The sequence below is a fragment of the Gymnoscopelus braueri genome (genome assembly GCF_963280865.1).
Source record: "Gymnoscopelus braueri genome assembly, chromosome: 23".
NCBI classification, from domain to species: Eukaryota; Metazoa; Chordata; class Actinopteri; order Myctophiformes; family Myctophidae; genus Gymnoscopelus; species Gymnoscopelus braueri.
Genome location: NC_137625.1, coordinates 3798226 through 3818302, shown reverse-complemented (window position 1 = coordinate 3818302; position 20077 = coordinate 3798226). Strand labels below are relative to the sequence as shown.

At 41.6% G+C, this 20077-nt stretch overlaps 1 protein-coding gene across 3 annotated transcripts in view; it reads left to right on the top strand.

Moving 5' to 3' along the window:
• Positions 1 to 10646, top strand: part of tspan11 (tetraspanin 11) — a 48257-nt gene extending 37611 nt beyond the window's left edge. For 2 of the 3 annotated variants that reach the window (XM_080421821.1, XM_080421823.1), the window contains 3 exons: positions 1510 to 1596; positions 4168 to 4293; positions 9387 to 10646. In XM_080421821.1, coding sequence (XP_080277947.1) covers positions 1510 to 1596; positions 4168 to 4245 — 165 coding nt within the window. In that variant the 3' untranslated portion in view covers positions 4246 to 4293; positions 9387 to 10646. The remainder of the gene's footprint in view (positions 1 to 1509; positions 1597 to 4167; positions 4294 to 9386) is intronic. The other variant, XM_080421822.1, reaches the window with a different exon arrangement.
• The last annotated feature ends 9431 nt before the right edge of the window (positions 10647 to 20077 follow it).

Genomic DNA, 20077 nt, shown 5'->3' with positions numbered 1-20077 from the left:
CCTCTTTCTTATATTATTTGACAATTTGGCCAATGTTTGACATTTTTTTTATAGTATAGTTTGTTGATTACTTTTGATGCAGTCCAAGTGTTGCTGGATTTCTGACCTCTTTAGACTTGGAAGTAGGTGACGTTGTGCCAGAAAGCGCTGCTCTGTACATAACAGCAAGACACACAGTGGATGTTCTACCTTTGGATGGAAGCCAGCGTCAGATACAGAGACAACTTCAGCCTCAACTTTATTTGCCCCCAGAGGGCTGTTGGGTTTTGCTGCAGGACAGATGCAAGCCGATAAAATTCAAAAGACTACCTTCCCAATCTAGAATCTCGTACAAAAATAACATGTTTAAATGCTGCATACAAGAATAAAGTGCTCGGTTTCCGGACATCAGTTTCAAGTTTTGTCGTCAATAAAAAGTACAAGGTCACAAGGCGATTGTGAGCTTGTAAATAAGCTATTTTCGAATAGCTGAAGTATAAAATGGGGTTAAAGTGGTTAAACCACTAAAGTGGTTAAACCGGTCCCCAGACCCCACTACAAGAACCACTGCTGTGCTGTAAGATGACCACAATGACGGCGGTGTGTTCATTCTGGTCTTACGAGTCCATACCCGGGGATGTATACACTGAAAGTATTTGCAGACTTTGGGTTCTACACAGTAGCCCAGGGTTCCCCAATTAGTTTTCCCCAAGGGCCAAGTTATGTCTACGGTACTTAGCCGAGGGCCACACAACCTGCGAACAGATTGGGGCTTGGGGGGCGGCGTTCCTGCTACTCCACTGACAGTGCAGATACTAGTGTTGTTGCTACTCTTACCTCCATTATTATAATTGTTATTGGTTGTGGTATTCATAATTTAGCCCCGGGATTCGTTTTCCTTTTTAGGTTTTCTGACCTCAATTACACCTAAAGAACCTGAACTTTGAACATTCAGTGGATTTTCTGTGGTCTGGTGTTTTCTGAATAATTAGGCTCAGAAAAGTGCTGTGATTGGCCCATGGACTTTGATGTCAAAGTCCCGGCCACTCTCCTCCCCGCCCCTCCCTTCTCCTTCTCCTTTTGGGGGGGGGGGGGGGGGGGGGGGAACCTGCCATGGCTCGCTGGAGTTTTTTTTTTTTTCAGTTCAAACCTTTTAATACACGTTTGAAGGACCATGATAAAGACTTTAATGTTTTGTAAAACCAGCATGTCACGAAACCTTTAAATCCTGTGTTGAGGGTCACACAAGGAAATAATGCACTCTTGAAAGTTCTGTTGAAACTAAATAAGTGGAGAACCAACCATTTATTCGGTTGTTACAGTGTGCTTGAAAAGTATGCATCTGCAGCAGCTGGTGATGGCCAACCGTTAACCGGTAATCGTTAAGAAGTTGGTAACCGGTTAATACTAACGGTTAATCGTTAACACAAAAAAAAAAAGCTTTGGCTTTGGGGACCCCCTGGGGGGTCCCAATCCCCAGTTTGGGAACCACTGATCTATGACACAGCTTTTAACCCTTTGACCTTGCAGGGTGGTTGCATCACCAAGCTGGAGCAGTTCCTTGCTGACCACCTGCTGGTGATTGGAGCCGTGGGCATCGGAGTGGCTTGTCTGCAGGTGAGTGACACGTCACAGAGATTACACATAGATGTTCTGTGTTCATCTTCTGTGGCTATATCCATGCAAAAAGTTACTGAAATGACATAATGGTCTGCTACCTGGAAAAATCTTTGCTTCTGGGGTCCCTGGAACTAAATATTTTGAGATGGGGGGGGGGGGGGTCTGCGGCCAAATACATATCATTTGTGTTGTTTGGTTTCTATATCAGTGGTGCTCCAACTTTTTCCGTGTCAAGGACCCCCAAAATGATATGTATTTGGCCGCGGACCCCTCATCTCAAAATATTTTGTTCCAGGGACCCCCCAGAAGCAAAGATTGAAGTTAAAAAGTTTCACTTTATATTCCAAAATGTGCACAAATTGTCAAGAGATTTTTTAGAAATAGCAGATCTACAAGCTCGTAGCGCGGCACTTCTACGAGCTTGTAGATCTGCTATTTTTGAATAGCCAAAGAAATCGAAAATGACACGGGTACTTTCCCGGTCTGAATGGATTAAGAGACTTGAGACTGGTCTATTTTAGTAAGATATATATTTTTATACAAAGTTAATGAGATTGCCACACACACACACATCCACAAGATGAGGGTCTTTGCTTTGACCTTTTTTTGAAGTGCTGCAAAACATTACCACTCATTGTTCAAACCAATGCCAAACCCAGACACACACTAGGCTACTGAAAATATACTCTAATGCAGGGGGTCTTCAACCTTTTCAGGCCAGGGACCCCCAAAACTGATGGGGAGATGGAGCAGGGACCCCCTACCTCGTAGGGTAGGGGGGGCTACCACATATATTGTATATTTTATGTATACAATTGTGTTTTATATTGCCTGGGCTGCTCCTATACGCACCTGCCCCAGTAGGTGTGCAAAATAAAAATTCTCTACAAAATATGTATAAACATACCATGTTATTGTGCATTGTGCCTCCATTTATCTGTTTGCTATGGATTCATGTTATGTTTAAAGACAATTTGACATTTTGTTAAAAAAAAAATATATATATATATTTTTTCAAACAAAAATATTGTTTAATCAAACAACAATTTCGTGGACCCCCTGCAGTACCTCCGCGGACCCCCTAGGGGTCGCGGAACCCCTGTTGAAGACCTCTACTTTAATGCACTCATCTTACCGTGTCACCTTATAGCCTCTCAGCGATCATTATCCCATTCCATTTGGTTCATTTCCTTCGCTGTTTCAGCAGCTCCTGAGCTTTTAAACCTCGTGGAGCCCCCCGGGACGCGGATGTGGGCTTTCTGGGTAATAAATCCTAATTCAGGGAGATGTCCGGCTGCTATATCCAGAGATGCTTTTCTGTAAATACATTTGAGTGAAACTGGACACCACCCGAAACGTGTATATCGATCCTATAACCCCACAGCATTTTGGACATGGCTTCTTTGGCCTGTTGTTCCTGTCTGCAAGGCTGGCTAAAGTTCCAGGATTTTAGATAAACAAAAGCCTTTTCTGGTCAGCTTTGAGGTTGGCTTGCTACAGTGGCTACCTAGATATATCGTTGATTAGCCAAGTTATTATTGTGATCTCAGAGGACATAGTTAACCATTGCTGACCATAATGTGTACAGTATACTATAATGATTTTGGCTCTTCTCCTAGCAATATGAAAGCAATTGGATGAGACCATCCATAATGTGAGAGGAAAAAAAATCCCAATCGACTTCCATTGATAATCCTGGTGGAGGGGTTCAGTATGTATACTAGTACAATGAATACATTCATAGAAATGAATGCATGTAGAATGTATACATTTAATAGCGGCAAATAGGATATATCCTATTTGTTGCTTCACAAATATTGTGCCATATTGCATACTGTAAGCCTTGATAATGGAGTCCTTTGGACCACTTATCTCTTGGCATATAGCCTACATTACCTCCGGTCATAATGGGTGCAATCTGTGTTTGTGCTTAATCCATCTTTATTACATTGGTGACCTGCCCAGGGCATGGCACTTATTAGAGCAATTACAATGTTTCGTACGGCTACTGTCCATTGTCTACGTTTTTTGTTGTCTTTTGTCTTGTTGGAGAGTCCTAGACCACCGATTACCAATGCTTTGACCCATATCTAATCCATTTAAAAAAAACTTGCATTTGATGAAAGCTTCTATTTGACAACAATTAACTTTTTAATAGAAAGAATAAGTAGATTAAACTGCAATATATTATGAAAAGGGCATTTAACTTGGAAACAAACAAGTAAAAACACAAACTGAACTAAATCTTATTTAACCACTTCAGAAATCTTAAAGAAATAGCTGATCTACAAGCTCACAAAGTTGTGAGCTTGTAGATAGTTATTTTTGTACTTTTAATTCTTGAAGATCTTCACCAAAAATAAGGAGACCAGGTTGAAAGTGGTTATAAAATCGGGACACAGCGCCTGCATAATTGCCGATACCAATTACGTAAAAAAAAATGTTAAATAATGGCTGATATTGACCAATATATGGGTCGGGCTCTAATGTCTTGGGTAGCTACTAACTTGTCTAAGTTGAATGTACGTTGGATGTCTTTGTCTTGTGTGTGTCGGGCCGTCTCTGTAGCTGGTCGGGGCGGTTCTGACTGCTGGCTTCATCTATCTGCTCTATAAAGAAGAGGAAGAGGACTTCCGTGCGATGTGATTGGCTCTAGAGCCCTCTGTGTGGTCTTAATCAACCGGAGAGGACAAGGTGGGAGGGCATTGTGGGTGTTTGATTCGTGTCTGTCTGTCTGTCTGTCTGTCTGTCTGTCTTTGTGTGTCTGACTCTGCACGTTTGTCCTTTTGTGTCTGCATGTCAGTCTGTGTGTGTTATGTGTTGTCTGTGTTGCTGTAATGTATAGTATTTTAACCACTCAAGCCATATGTGACGAATGGCGGAAAAATTGCACTTGTTGTGAGCTTTGTAGATCAGCAGGTTTACGGATCTGCCGTTTTAGGAATGCCAGTCGTTAACGGTGATTTCTTTTTTTTTCTCCTTTAAACGTGTGACGTCCAGCAGCTGCCGGCTTCATCAATCATCTTTCACATTGTGTCGCTCTGCTGAATAATGTGCAGAAAAAGCTGCCTGTGTCGGCGTGCATGATTACCGCTGCATGGCTCATGGGGGCGTGTAATGAGATTCACAGAGTTCAAAGAGTTTAAAGAGCCTGCGATTACTCACACAATCCAAGTGCTTCTGCATGGCTCTAAATTAACTGTCATTATATCTGTATATAGCTCAAGAAGCAGCGGGTTGCTTTTGTAAGACCGTGCTGTATGTCACTCTTTATCTCCACAGTATGTTGGGTACAGAATAGATGTCTTTCTGCATAAGGCCAATTCAGGTCTCAAGACACTGAAGATGCGTCAAAGCCACATTTTGAGATGTCTTTTGCCAAAACCTCGCTGTCGGGCTGAAACCTTTGCATCTCCATATTTTAACTTTTTGTGTTTTTTTGGTACTGTAAATGAACGCCCTACTTGATCATACTACAGCATCACACAAAAGTCGCAGACCCACAAGCTCCAAACACGGCGCGAAGCGACGTGTTTGGAGCTGTGGATCTGCTGCTTTTGCAATTTTTCAATCCTGAAAAGTAGCAGTTTTGGACCCGACCGAGACGATAAGTTCCAAGTCATGTGTCAAGTCACTGGAGACGAGTCAAAGACAGGTTTTGAGTCATTTGAGACAAAGTTCCAAGTCATGTCTGGAGTCAATGGAGACGCGTCCCAGTCAAGTCTCCAGTCTTATGAGTACAAGTCCATGTCCAGTCACAAGTCCCTAGTCTACAGCTCTGTCCATCCCCGTACTGTATTGGAATATCCATGTCAGGTCAGCAATGCCCAGCCAGTGACCAAGGTTACTTAGGAAAAGAAAGGCATAGCTGTGCACACAAACTCCTACACAGCTGTTTTGGAATGAAGATACAGTACAACATATGCATGTACATATACTATATGTATGATGCTGGTATGAATGTTGTTGTATGCAATGAGATGATATTGTACATGTCTTGTACATTCTTTTGCGGAGGAGTCTACATTTTCGTGCTTGCATTCAATGGCCACTGTTCCATTTCCATGGAAACAGCCATGGCTATTTCAACAACGTTGCAGCACCGGCACCACAGGGATGCCCCCAGGAGTTGATTGTAATCCATCTTCGATGCCCATTTCAAGAGGAAGCTTTAGTTAATGGAAGAAGCGGTCAACAGAGAATGATATACAACCCATCAAGTTGCTTCGTTTACTTCTGCAGTTGCAACTAGCAAGTAGTGCAGGCTGGTGTGACAGAGCACAGAGATGTATGAGCAGTAGGATAACTAAACCTGTCATAGTGATGGATCTGAAGCTGCATTGTACTTATGAATGAGTTCAAGTCAATTCTGGGTTTTTATCAGGCCCCGAGTCTTTTGACAGCAGTCAAGTTTAACCCATTAAGACCTGGAACTATGTCATTTTTGGATTTGAGCTAAAAAGCATTATTTTACACTTTGGGCTATTCAAAAATAGCAGATATACAAGCTCATAGCGCGGCACCGAGTGCCGCGCTATGAGCTTGTAGATCTGCTATTTTTGAAAAATCGGGAAAATGTGTGCAAATCTTTGAATATATATATTTTTAAAACAAACATTTTTAACTCAAATCTTTGCTTCTGGGGGGTCCCTGGAACAACATATTTTGATGGGGGTCCGTGGCCAAATACATACCATTTTGGGGGTCCTTGACATGAAAAAGATTGAGCACCACTGATATAGAAACATTTGTTTTTTCAGAATACTGTTGAGATTTAGGAGACATGTAGAATCCACTTCAGGTCTCAATGGGTTAAAGTAAATAGAACAGTGGGAGGAGTCCAAGTCGGGTCACGAGTCCTGATTCATACTTCGTTGCAGGTCGGTGTTGCGCTGAAAATAGCCGACCTACTGTACAAGCTCACTGAGTTTTTCTACGTCGGGTATTTTAGGCGTGCAGCACCGTCGTAAATTAGGCTTTACTGTGACTTGAAGCGTCACTATGTAACTCTTTTTTTTAAATGTGATTTTGTCCAATCTGTATGGTAGAGTATGTTAATACTATATAACTAGTACAATGGGGGTGGTTGTATTTTGTCTCCCTGCTCTTCTATTGAGACATTTAGATCGTGTCAAAGTCTCACGGAGACACAGGATCTGACACAAAGTTTGACCTGATGGTCAAGATTCAATTTATCCCCTGAGCAAGCAGGCAGGCTCTATTAGCTCAATGGTAAAAAATGTCAGCACTCGCGCAGGAAACCAGGTTCAAATCCGGGGTAGAAGAGGAAAGTTACATAGTGCAGCTTTAGGTCTGACACCAGTACAAGTCTCAAGCCTAATGCTCTGCTTTCAAGTGTTTGTAGTTGTTGGTGTAAATGATACTTGCGTGTGTAAAGCCCAAAGAGCCAACCCTTATGTTTTCCTTTTGCTTTCAAGTCGCTCTCGTGGAGCTCTTGTCATATTTTATTTGCTCTCTTTATCTTACGTTTGATTGATCCTGCAAGCATTGTAGCCAGTGGTGGAAAGTAACTAAGTACATTTACTTAAGTACTGTACTTAAGTAAAATTTTGAGGTATTTGTACTTTACTTGAGTAGTTCCAATTTCCAATACTTTTACTTCTACTCCACTACATCTCAGAGGCAAATATTGTACTTTTACTCCACTAAAATTATTTGAAAGTTTTAGTTACTTTTCAGATATAAATTATGACATTATAAAACATATATTAACCACTTTAGCCCTATTCTATACATAGGCTATTTGAAAATAGCCGATCTACAAGCTCACAACGCGTCGCAGCGCGACGCGTTGTGAGCTTGTAGATCTGCTATTTTCAAATATTTAGTATTTTTACTTTTGGTACTTTAAGTACATTTTGATGCCAATACTTTTGTACTTTTACTCAAGTACATTTTTAATTCTGGACTTTTACTTGTAACAGAGTATTTTTATATTGCAATATTGGTACTTTTACTTAAGTAAAGAATTTGAGTACTTTTTCCACCACTGATTGTAGCAGAGATATAAGTTCTACATCCCGCTGTGTTCTTTGTGATCAGCCAGAGTGAGAAAGTCTGTCACACTTCCCCCCCTGGTATCGGCATCAATGCCACACTCCTTCCTCTCTTTGTCACATGGATCGTTGCCGGTGGCGGCAGACGGGCAGAAGCCACAGTGAATTGTCCTGAAGCAGAGCTGTGATGACTCCATTCAACATTGACCCACTCCATAATGCTTTCTCACACGGTTTTAGAGAGACCTGTTGATTGAATCCGAGCCCTGACAAGTCTGTGTACACGCGCACACACACACACACACACACACACACACACACACACACACACACACACACACACACACACACACACACAGGCCAGTCTGTATTGACTACGGTTGTTGCTGGCACAATACAAAGCCCACACTTTGTGTACTATTGCTTTTTGTAACACGGTTACCAGTGATGATTCACCCACAATTTTTTAAACAAAAAAAAACATTCTGTTGCGCCAACCAAAACCATAGCGTAGCGGTTAGCTATCGTGATTAAACAATGGAGAACTTCAGAGCGTTCCCATTCAACCGTGTCTTATATTAATTGAGAAAGTTTTGTTCTTGTGTCTTTAGTTTAGATGAAGGGTATGAAACTTTAGCTTTAACCACTTAAACCCTATGTTGACTGCCGTGAGTCCCTCTCTACATGACTTGTGAGAGCTTTTAGGTCAGCTATAAGCCACTATACTAAATTAGATGCCACCATGTGGTATCGCCAATCCGACCGATATGCCCATATATGGAGATCTCTGTGTCTGTCAGTCCTTGTCCCTTTTATGCCCATAATATGGTGATCCCTGATGTCATCAGTATTTGCCCATGGGTCATCAGTATTTGCCCATGGGCCATATATGGGCATGAACCCTTTTGTGTCCACGTACATGGCAGTATGCCCACATAGTCATGGCGCTGACTGATTTGTTTGCGCCTGATGCCTTGGCGACACATTGAGGTATGTGGACGTGCTGTAGCTGCATTGGTAACTCCTTATATGGTTATGGCTGAGTTATAGTGACATGAGCCCATTTGCCCATTCTAATTTAGGATTGCCTGCGATTGCATCACACCTAGACTTTGACAGCAGCCGCAGAGATGTAGATCCCAAATGTTGATACTATAGTTTTGCAGTGTGTGCATCTGCTATTCCTGTTTTTAATCTTCTGACAATGACATAATCCTATTTGGATCCATTTGAAGGTTTGCTGCATATGCTCTCATTTTAACAGGATGGGTTATCTTTCGTTTATAATTTTGGCAGATTATTCCATACGAGCGCAAACATGAGTGAGATTTTAAATCCAGCTTTTAATTGCATTAATTTAAACATCAATCTAATCCTAGATTGTGTCCTCAGTCATGTACATTGATCATGTCATTTTTTTAATGCATTATTGGATTAGTACTTGGAGTTTACTGTGTGTGTGTGTGTGTGTGTGTGTGTGTGTGTGTGTGTGTGTGTGTGTGTGTGTGTGTGTGTGTGTGTGTGTGTGTGTGTGTGTGTGTGTGTGTGCGCGTGCGCGTGCAACTGCGTTCACCACTGAGTTTTGCACACATAATGGCTGCTAAATGCTTTACATCGCCATAGTAACCAACCCATCCATCAGCAACCCTTTCCTGCTAGCCAACAGCATTAAAAGTTTCCACTGGGTTTCCATGACGACCGACCCCCCCTCCCCTCCCCCCCGCCCCAAAACCCCCACCCCCCCGATGACCTGACGCTTCCTGTTTTCAGATCTGTGGGATGGTGTTTACCTGCTGCCTGTACAGGAGGATCAAAATGGAACCTTACTGAACTGAAGACTGGGACATGCAACGCGCCGCCACTTCCCAGCAGGCAGAGGGCGCCACCGAACGCCTTAACGCAGCCCCCTGGCTTGAACTGCGGACTCTTTGACCCGCCGACCCCAAAACTACTTGACGTTAACGGGTGTTCCCTTCCTGGTCGACCTTCTTTGCGGTTTAGAAAAGAACAGTTTCAATTCAAGCGTTCCCCACTAGGGCAAAGGGCGTAAGTGACATTTTCAGAATTTGACAGGACAGCTTTTCATTGATTGTAATAATTTAATTAAAAACAACATAAAAAACGTATATATTTTAAAATACATTCATTGAAGCCTAATCTGTATAAAAGTATAGATTGCTTAAATATGTTTTGAATTAAATAATTACAATCAATGGAAAGCTGTCCTGTAAAACTCTGAAGATTTCACTTACACCCTTTGCGCTCCGAGCCCTCACCCCTTAACTCTTGAGTGTGTACAAAGGGAACCAAAGGGTCCATTTGGAACCCATTCAAAGAACCCAGTGGTTCTCCTCCTGGACCCAACTTTGAGAATGACCGGAATGGATGCAACAGCCTGCAAACAAAGTGAGGCTGTTTTAAAATGTCTGATCCAGGCCTCTTGGAAATGTTGGCCTTGTTGCACTGTTACTCTGACTGATTTAAGTTTATTTTTGTCGCTGAATCATAAATCAGCCTTTACCTTTTGGCTTGGATGCATGCGTAGCACTCTGTTTAAGTAGGACACACACAAAAGGGAGAAACTTAATTGCATTCCATTCTCTTAACCCATTAAGACCTGGAACTGTGTCATTTTTAGATTTGAGCTAAAAAGCATTGTTTTACACTTTGGGCTATTCAAAAATAGCAGATATACAAGCTCATAGCACGGCACCGAGTGCCGCGCTACGAGCTTGTAGATCTGCTATTTTTGAAAAATCGTGAAAAATGTGTGCAAATCTTTGAATATATATATATTTTTAAAGCGAACATTTTTAACTAAAATCTTTGCTTCTGGGGGTCCCTGGAACAAAATATTTTGATGGGGGTCCGCGGCCAAATACATATAATTTTGGGGGTCCTTGACATGAAAAAGATTGAGAACCACTGATACAGAAACATACGTTTTTCAGAAAACTGTTGAGATTTAGGAGACATGTAGAATCGGCTTCAGGTCTTAATGGGTTAACTCACATGAACCCTAGCGTCCCTATTCTGGGGCAAACATTGTGCGTAAACGGCAGATCCACAAGCTCAGGCTTTGTGAGCGTGTGGATTGGGGAGGGAAAAAAAAGGATTGGAGCCCCCAAGTATAAGAACCCTGGGGGACCCCGGTCAACTACAAAAGTAATGTATGGTCCAAAGTATAGGGTTTGCACCAACGTATAGTGCTGCTGCTGCAGTTTATTTTTTATCATATAGTTTATTGTCCCTCTGTGTTGAAGATGATAATGATCACTGACACTGGGTTATTTTCCGTGTCGCACGGCACCACTTGTGTAGGTTGAGGATGGACGCTGTTTACTGGGGCGTCGATGTAGGAGGAAGACCATCCTTTGATGGTTCCGTCGAGCGTAACCACATTGTGCCTCTAATTAAAGGACGACTTCACCCATTTTCAACCTATCTACATATAATTGGTCCTCACTAATGCTCAACATAAAATGGTGAAAAAAATAAAAGATTCTGCTCCGTCTGTGTCTCATAGGAGGTCTGTGGACACTTCAGAAACCCGCCTACCAGTGACATCATCGTTAGGCAGGTTTTTATTTTGAATTAGATTAGATTTGTATTAACCCGAGAACAGTGGCTACTATTATAGCATGCAAATTTTCAAGGAAAATGCATGCAGTGTTTATAAGGTTGGATTCCCCATCGATGATGTCACTGGTAGGCAGGTTTCTGAACTGTCCACAGCCATCCTATGAGAGACGGATCAAGTATACAGAAATGGAACCATATTATAAGTTAGTGAGGACCAATTATATGAAGATGGGTCGAAAATCGGTGAAGTCGTCCTTTAAGCTTGCAATGGTTCACTAAGTTTACTAAAGATGAACTTCGATTCAATGCATGGGAATCCCAAAGGTGCTGCTGACCTTGCACTGTAATTATACGTTTTAATCACACAAAGGAAGAATTTAAAAATGTTTAAAACCTATCTATCTTTATATTTGTAGTTATGCTATATTTGAAGTTCTGCTATGTGTATTGTTTGGGATAGCACTTATATGATATATCTAACACTGGAAGTGAATCAATATTTTTTCTAAGAACTAGTTATTTATCCTATTAAGTCTTAAGTGTACAACCATTTAATACAGAATAATTATGGTTATGACTGATCAATTTAGTTTTTGTACACATCTAGGCATTTGCCATTATTTTTATCCAGAGAGATTCGATACAGTAATATCACAAAAAAAATCTAGTATGAGTACAAACACTATTGGTTGGCACTAGAATACATTCGAGAGAAAAAAACATATATATTTTTTGTTGGATCTAGCACTCCACCTAGTGGTTAGAAGAAGTCACTGCTCCACTCTTGCCTATGTTGTATTCTGATGAAGTTTGACCTGATAGCCTTATAATTATGAATTGCAGATACAAAGGGATGAATTGCAGATACAAAGGGTAGCATAAAATGGAGAGTCGTGAAGGTCATTGTGTAGTACTAATAAAACGTAGATATTGACGGTATGTTTTTGTTTACACCATACTGTTTGTTGTAGAATTTTATTTCATGTACTTTTCTGATGTATTTTACATATTGAAGTTTCATTCTCAGATTATAGAAATGGACTTGTCTGAAAGCCAAAGACCAAAAGAGAAAGGGAGAGCGAGAGGAGGAAGGGGGATGTTGATGTTTTCCTAAATCTTCATAGAATAATCAGTAGCTTATATTTCCATCACAGACCCAGTTATCTCCTTAGAGACAGATCAAATCACTAATTTTCTAATCTTATGCATTGTTGTTTTTGTTGTTGTGGCAGTGGGGTGAACTGGATAAAAAAAATACAGTGCCTATAATCCCTAATGTAATTATTTTCAGGAAATATGCTACAGTATATTAACCACTTATGCCCTATTCTCAAAAATTGGTAGCAGGTCTACAAGCTCACAATGCGGAGCAACGAGTAACGCGTTTGTACAGCTTGTAGATATAAGCTATTTTCTATATTTTGGATTTTCTTAGATGTTTTTTTCACCTACATGCCCAAAATACTGACACCAGGTTGAAAGTGTTTGTTGATGCCTTATACAAGATGGGGGTTATGAAGATAAGTGGATTTAAAACCGCATTGTCTGTAATGGAAAATTAAAATGGCATGTGCTGTTACTACTGACTGTTCTGGACATATTCCTTACAGTGTGTGTGTGTGTGTGTGTGTGTGTGTGTGGTATAGTGGTATGTATGTACAGTAATCTTGGGTTGCTGGATAGCAGGAGGAAAGGTATCCTTACTGCTCATAGCTAAACTTCTGTAAACGTATCGAACATGAACATATTGGTCGTAAAATATCAAGTATGGTCAAATAGCTAATTATATTTTATAGTCTCTCGGTAAGACTTGGGAACTAATGGTTCCTGAGCCATAGGTCACTAAGGTCAGGAGCCTATCTCCTGTTTTCATAGCGTGAGGCAGGTTGATGTACAAGTACACATGGCAGTAGTACTGTATTATTATTATTATTATGGCAGTAGTACTGTATGTCACAGATTTACCCCCAATCCAACCCTTGATGCTGAGTGCCACGCACGGAGGCATAGGAGACCATTTGAATATTCGAGCAGCATGTTTTTTTTTTTAATGATTTGTATTATATTTTTCATATATCAATGGGAAAATACGCAAAAATAGCAAAGTAATAGTCAAAATACAAGCTCACAACCTGTCGTGATGCTATGCATTGTGAGCTTGTAGATCTTCTATTTTCTCTACTATAATATTTTTTATATGTATTTATTTCTAAATCGATTATTTTGTTACATTTATTCAATTAAAGGTAGGGTGCACTTTTTTGGTCAAAATAAAACATTTTTTTTTGTCAAAAGGGTTAAAGCACTATATTCATGTGATAGTAATCATTGCTATAGAGTGTTTGTTCAGTAACAGGGGTCTCCCCAACTCTAAAGCTTTAATAATTAGAAAATACATTTTCAGGTAGGAGACAAACTTTCAGCCAATCAGGAGAGAGTACCCATTTATCAGCTTCATTTTGTATAGTGTTCCACTTCCAATTTTGTCTCCATGTCTTTGTATCATTACTTCCAATTGTACTTGTTTCATCTATTCTCTATCCTGATTGCTGGATACAATTGGTATCCCGACCTGAACATGTATTTTCTGTTTAACTCTCTCAGTGCCAGACCCCGAGTTATCCCGAGTTTTATGGTTATACCCTCAGTGCCAGAACGAGAAATCCCGAGTTTTTAAAAAAAAATAAAAAAAGTGGAAAAAAGTGTTCAGAACCCAAGATATCATCATCTGAAGATTTGCAGCTCCATCCACTCTTTGTTTAACCTATAACTGAAAAAGGCTGTATCTCGCTTCCTAAGCACTTTTTTTTTTCTTTGAAAAAACAAAAAAAATATTCTGGCAAAGTTCGCAATCATTTTTTTTATTTTATTGGCACTGAGAGAGTTAATTAAGAGCTAGAGACATGAAGACTCCTGTTACTGAACAAACACTCTCTAGAGTGATTACTATCAGAATATAGAGCTATTTAACACTTATTTTAACCAAAGAAAATCACTTACCCTACCTTTAACTGATGAATGAATTTTGATCAAATAACCGATAAACTGTTGCAATCCTACATTGAAACCCGACCTCCCAGTCTCAGGCTTCACAGTTGATGTCAACAAACTGTCACTTCACACATATTTGTTGAGCGACTATAGAGTTTTGTCTGGACCTTACGTGTACAACGTGAGCAATGTAATACTGAACAGTGATCAAAGTCTTACCAGTCTATTTAAAGGCCCAATCCAGGGCAGATTTGAACATACAAAAGAGTTATATTCTAATTTAATTATATTCTCATACTTAAAGCTGCACTATGTAACTTTCCTCTTCTACCCCAGTTTTGAACCCGGTTTCCTGCGGAAGTGCTGATATTTTTACCATTGAGCTTATGGAGCCTGCCTGCTTGCTCAGGGGATGCATTTAATCTTGACCATCAGGTCAAAATTCGTGTCAGAGCCTGTGTCTAGGTGAGACATGACCTTTGCCACAATCTAAATGTCTCAATAGAAGAGAATGGAGACAAAATACAACCACCCCAATTGTATAAGTTATATTGTATTAACATACTCTACCATACAGATTGGACAAAATTACAAGTTTCATCGTGCTGCTTTAAAAGAGCTTCTTTGTCTTGCCTCATAATTACAAACATACCAACACATTACCAACATTATCACATCAATTACAGCCCTGAAATACAGCAGTTACAATTTAAAAGTCATGTATTAGTTGTCCAGTGTAATAAATCAAATCAGAGTTAACCACCTTGAGAATATAAACATTTACGCTGCTATTTTATTTGTTAAAGTTTATCATACTGATTGCACATTTAACAACTTTAACCCCAGCATCCCTGTTCTGGGGGCAAACATATCCTGAAAATATCAGATCTACAGACTCAAGTTGTGAGCTTGTAGATCAGCTAATCTCTGGGAAGATGTTATTGTAGAGATAAGGGGTCTTCAACAGGGGGCCCAGGCCTTTTTCATTAACCATTTGAACCCTAGCATCCCTATCACTTGGTGAATATTCTCTGAAAATGGCACACCTCCAATCTCACAACATGTTGTGAACTTGTAGATCGGCTATTTCTGGTGAAGACATTTGTTGTTGGAGGGGGAGCAGACCAAGTACAGAGCCAAAGGTCATGCTTACTAAGTATTGAGGGTTTTAAGTGGTTAAATGTCTGAAAATACACATTAACATTAATCCAACATATTAATAGAAAAGACAACGTGTAAACCAACAAACATTATTTACACAAAACTGATGACAGTGCTGTCAAACTAGTGACTAGTTTGACTAGTCTATAAGCTATCTATGAAATCTATGAAAACTTTATACACTATGCAGTTGGGGTCCCTGCATCTTCTCTTTCTCAGCTAAGGGGCCCTTTGCCTGAAAAAACTAACACCGGAAGGGCCTTGCTGTAGAGCCCTTGGGAATCTGGTCAACTAAGTAGAGGGCCCTTGGGAATCCTGTCAATTTAAGTACAGGTTTTAAGTGGTTAAAGCTCAGGGATGTGGCACCAAGGCTATGCAACCACTAGAGGGAGACACAGCCTTAATTGTACAATGATGACCTGTATGATTCAAGTCAAGTCTACAGCTTTGCATGCCTTGTTTCCCCTTTCAGAACACTACAGAAATAACATAATTGATCTAATATGAACTGATTTGGCAATATCGACTCATGAACTCAACACAGAGAACGTCTGCCATGACAACTCACCAGAGCAGCATAATTCCATGTTAATGTTATCTACATGCACATGACTTTGAAATGTTGTTCTTTGGCGTTGTGCATGACTTCGTCCCTTCCTCCGCTTCCAATCACCACCACCTGGCTGATGAGATGTCGTGATTCAGAACCGTCAATCGTTAGGGCGGTCGAGTTTCGGGAGTCTGTCAGTGTCTTTGTCTCCATCAACACCGGTCCATTTTCGTGCGGAGGCCTCACACCATGGGAGGCAGTACACATGCTCTACACACTCACGCACAAACACTCAGACACGCCTGCACGCACACATCTGATATGTTCACACATACGCGACGCACACATCTGTTCATGTTCACACCCACACACGCACACAGACAATCTATTATGTGGGAATAACTTCAAAAGCCAAACACAAACTGTATAGAGGTGCAGTCAATCACGCACCAACATACACACAAGTAGAATCGATGCACGTGCAAAAAAGACCTTTACCAAAGAATATCAAAGCATTCCTTCCTAGGTGGCTGTTTGAGACAGTAATAAAAAAAAAACTATGGTTTATTTAGTCCTGTGGGTAGTAAATACTGTACATTTCTTTGTCTTACAGTAAGTCTATAGAAAGCTGAGTGCAGCACACACACATACACGCCACGCACACGCACAGGCACTAGACCGGGCAAATGCAGGCCAAGTTTACAAGACCAAACCCTTTTTCTTTATACAGAAACACCACTCAGCCCATATAAATTACAGTGTAACTGCCTCCGAGTCCGTGTTCAAGTCTCCATACTTGAAGCAGCGTTTGGCCACATATGAGGAAGACAACCTCCCCCGTGTTGAGACAAAGCCCGTTGACTCAACAAACACGTCTCTTTGACGGATGCTGGAACAAATCAGCGCCTGGCCCGTGAGGTGGGGTTGCACCGTAAACAAATCATACATCAAAATAGATCCAGTGCCACAAAGCACTCTCAGCCATCTGTCCGGTATAGCTACTCTACATTCGGGGGTCCTCAACAGGCCACCATAACTCTGAGAGTGTACGAATGGACCCCACTTTGAGAACCACTGCACCGTTGGTTCTCAAAGTGGGGGTCCGGGGACCCCCAGGGGTCCTTGAGGGAGTTCCAGCGGGTCCCCAGCTAAATGATGGATAGTTGGGGACCAAATGGACCCTTATGGGTCTACTTGGTTCCATTTGTACACTCTCAGAGTTAAATTAACATTGATTTTACAATATAAATTGGGGTCCCAGAGATAGAAATGCCATTAAATGGGGGTCCGTAGCGCAAATATCTATAAGCTCACAATGTGTTGCAAGATGACTCGCTGTGAGCTTGTAGATCTGCTATGGTATTTGCATGTTTTGTAATTGCCACATACTGCTTGGACACAATGCGTACAATTGTTGAACCATATACGCAATTAAGCGCAGCATAAAGGAAGCTTCAGGCTTCTTTGCGGGACAAAGCGTGAAGAACCTCTCAGGCTCATGTCAACCACAGAGCTCACTTTTCAATTTAAATCAAAAACCAGAGGGGGGAGAAATCTTTCCGAAACCTGGTCGGGGGAACTCCTTACTAACTCGCTGTTTTTAGGAAGCTGTAGCTGCCCCCCCAGCTCCCGGCTATTCTTAGGCGTGAACTTTGCTCCGCCTGTCACAGGATGCGTTTCCGTGTCACAGTCGGAGGGCGTGGACACACTGGCGCCTATATCTGAAAAGTCAATTTTTAAACACTCCTCGCCAGAAGACTCTTATCTTTTCCTTGTGTTCGAGCCTTGTAAGAGCCAAATTAGTAACCGTATTTAATTCAATTTCTTTCTATTGTTGTATTGTCTTGTGTGTTAGCTTTTATGCATGTAAATAGCTTACCCATGCTTAGGTAGTACTGTCTACAGTAAGTTAGTAAAGTGCGCCCCCTAGAGTTGATGCAGATATTATGCTGGGCAGCTGTCACAGGTGAAATTGATCAGTGATTTAATGAGAGAAAAAGTAAAAGGATGCTAGTTTGGAGCGCAGGAAGCAAACCGTTTTTTGACTGTACTTGCGGTGTTTTTTGATGTTATGTAACCTGTTTTTTTGGAACGGAAGACAAGCTGTACTTGTTCAAGGACTTCATATTTTTGTATCTTTTTTGTGTGCATCTTTGTAACTATGAGCTGGATTTCAGTAAAGCTCCATAAACGTCATCCCTGTCTCGTGGAGTCTGAGTACTGTGGTCCAGTTTCTACTAAATGGATGTGCAATTACAGTAAACCCTACCTGAACGTGTCTTAAAAGCCTACACCAAGCTAGTGTAAGTGGCAAACGGAAGTGGGACTTTTGGAAAATTATGCCACTATAAGCCTGACCCTAACCCTAACCCCATTTCTAAAGACCCCGAGAGCGGCGATCACCACATGGCATCTGCGCGGCTGCAGCCTCGTTTCTGACCATCTCGTCTGTTTGGCATCAATCAGCGCTCTCATCAACACCAACTCTCATCATCATCATCATCAGACAGCGGGGGTTGTTGGAAAGCGCCGTCTTGAAACACTTTCTGCAGTTTTGTTTCCATCGAAACTCAGTCTCCCATGGTCGGCGGGCCGCCCCCCACGCACATACTGTGCAAACAGACGCGCATACCCAGGAAACCACAGCTTTCTCCGAGGCCGAGGGCACCCGGGCGAGAGAGACGGATGTGGAGCATATGGGTACGGAGGGAAGCCTCCGGGAAAGTCGGAAATGTACAGCTCGTTTCTCAGTCTGTGCCCGACACAGTTAAGGTGTACTCCGGTATTTTAAACACCATATCTGGATTGCTAGCCAGAGTCCCCCTTGCACCACCCTCCTCCCATCCCCATTCACCCACACATGCAGTAAAAAAAACTGTCTCAGCATGATCTGAGAAAAGCTGACGCAACAGATTTGTAAATACAAGATGATTCTACAGGGCGATATGGAGCTGTGCCTCTTTTCAATGTCAACTTTACCTCTAGTTCCTTTTGACACGATCAATACACAGATACATCACAAAACCCTATAGCTATGCAGGCTCCGTTCGACACTGTCACTAACAGCTTTACTACTAATGTCTATTCCAAGGGCGCCGATACTGTGGGTGCCTCGGGGCTAAAGCACCCAGGTGAAATGAGGAGCACCCACTGGGTGCTTCTTTTTTTTTCAAAATCAAGATCGCCTGGTTCAGATCGCCAATGAATAAACCGAATTAACCGAAATGAAGTTACAAAACCCCCCCAAAAAAGTAAATTATCCGGCCAAAACCCGCACAATGTTTCGCGCAGGCGCATGCGCGCGCGTGCATGTGTGCCAGGTTGCGCACCCACTAGAGCTTATAAATATCGGCGCCCCTGTTCTATTCAGTATTGTTCAGAAGCAATTTTCCTCTGTTCAGGGCAATTACCTTTGACATCCATCTACTGTCTATCATATCGTTGTTGTCAGGCAGAAACCTCCTATCCCCATATTTTAACTTTTAGTTTTTTTTCGTAAATTAACGCCCTACTTGATCATACTACAGCGTCATACAAAAGTATCAAAAGTAGCATATCTGCAAGCTTGCAGATCTGCTACTTTTGAATTTGAATCCTATAAAGCAACAGTTTTGGACATATGAGGTTTCCACAATATATATACTGTACAATCTTGCACTGTCCTTTTGCACTCTACTGAGAGGTTCCTCTCGCATTGAATGAGAAACTCAATATTGTTGACGGGATTTATTTTATTTGTCAAACACAATGTTTGCATTTGTCACGAGCACAACCGCACGATCAATACCGTAGCTTCAAATGGTTACACATTCACATCTTGGCTCCCCGATATTAGCCCCGCGCATCATTGTTCGGGGACGTAATTGTCGTTTCCCCGCATCTTAACTCGATTTCAAACCCTCGTGTGCTACAGCACAAGCCCTGATCTCTTTTCCCACGGGCCAGTGATACAACGCAGGCCCGGTTCTGAGGTTCCGATTACGTCGAACCCCGAGATCCACGTCTCAACGGTTATCTTTTATCTCCAGGAGCGGAGCTTTGGGGGCAGTACATCTATCCTCACCAACAACAATCGCTCCGCACATCTGGCATTCCCACGTTGTTGGAGCTCCGGTCCTCCAGGGGGCCTCGGCCTGACACATGGCAGTACGCTGACAGTGATATTGGGTTTCGATTT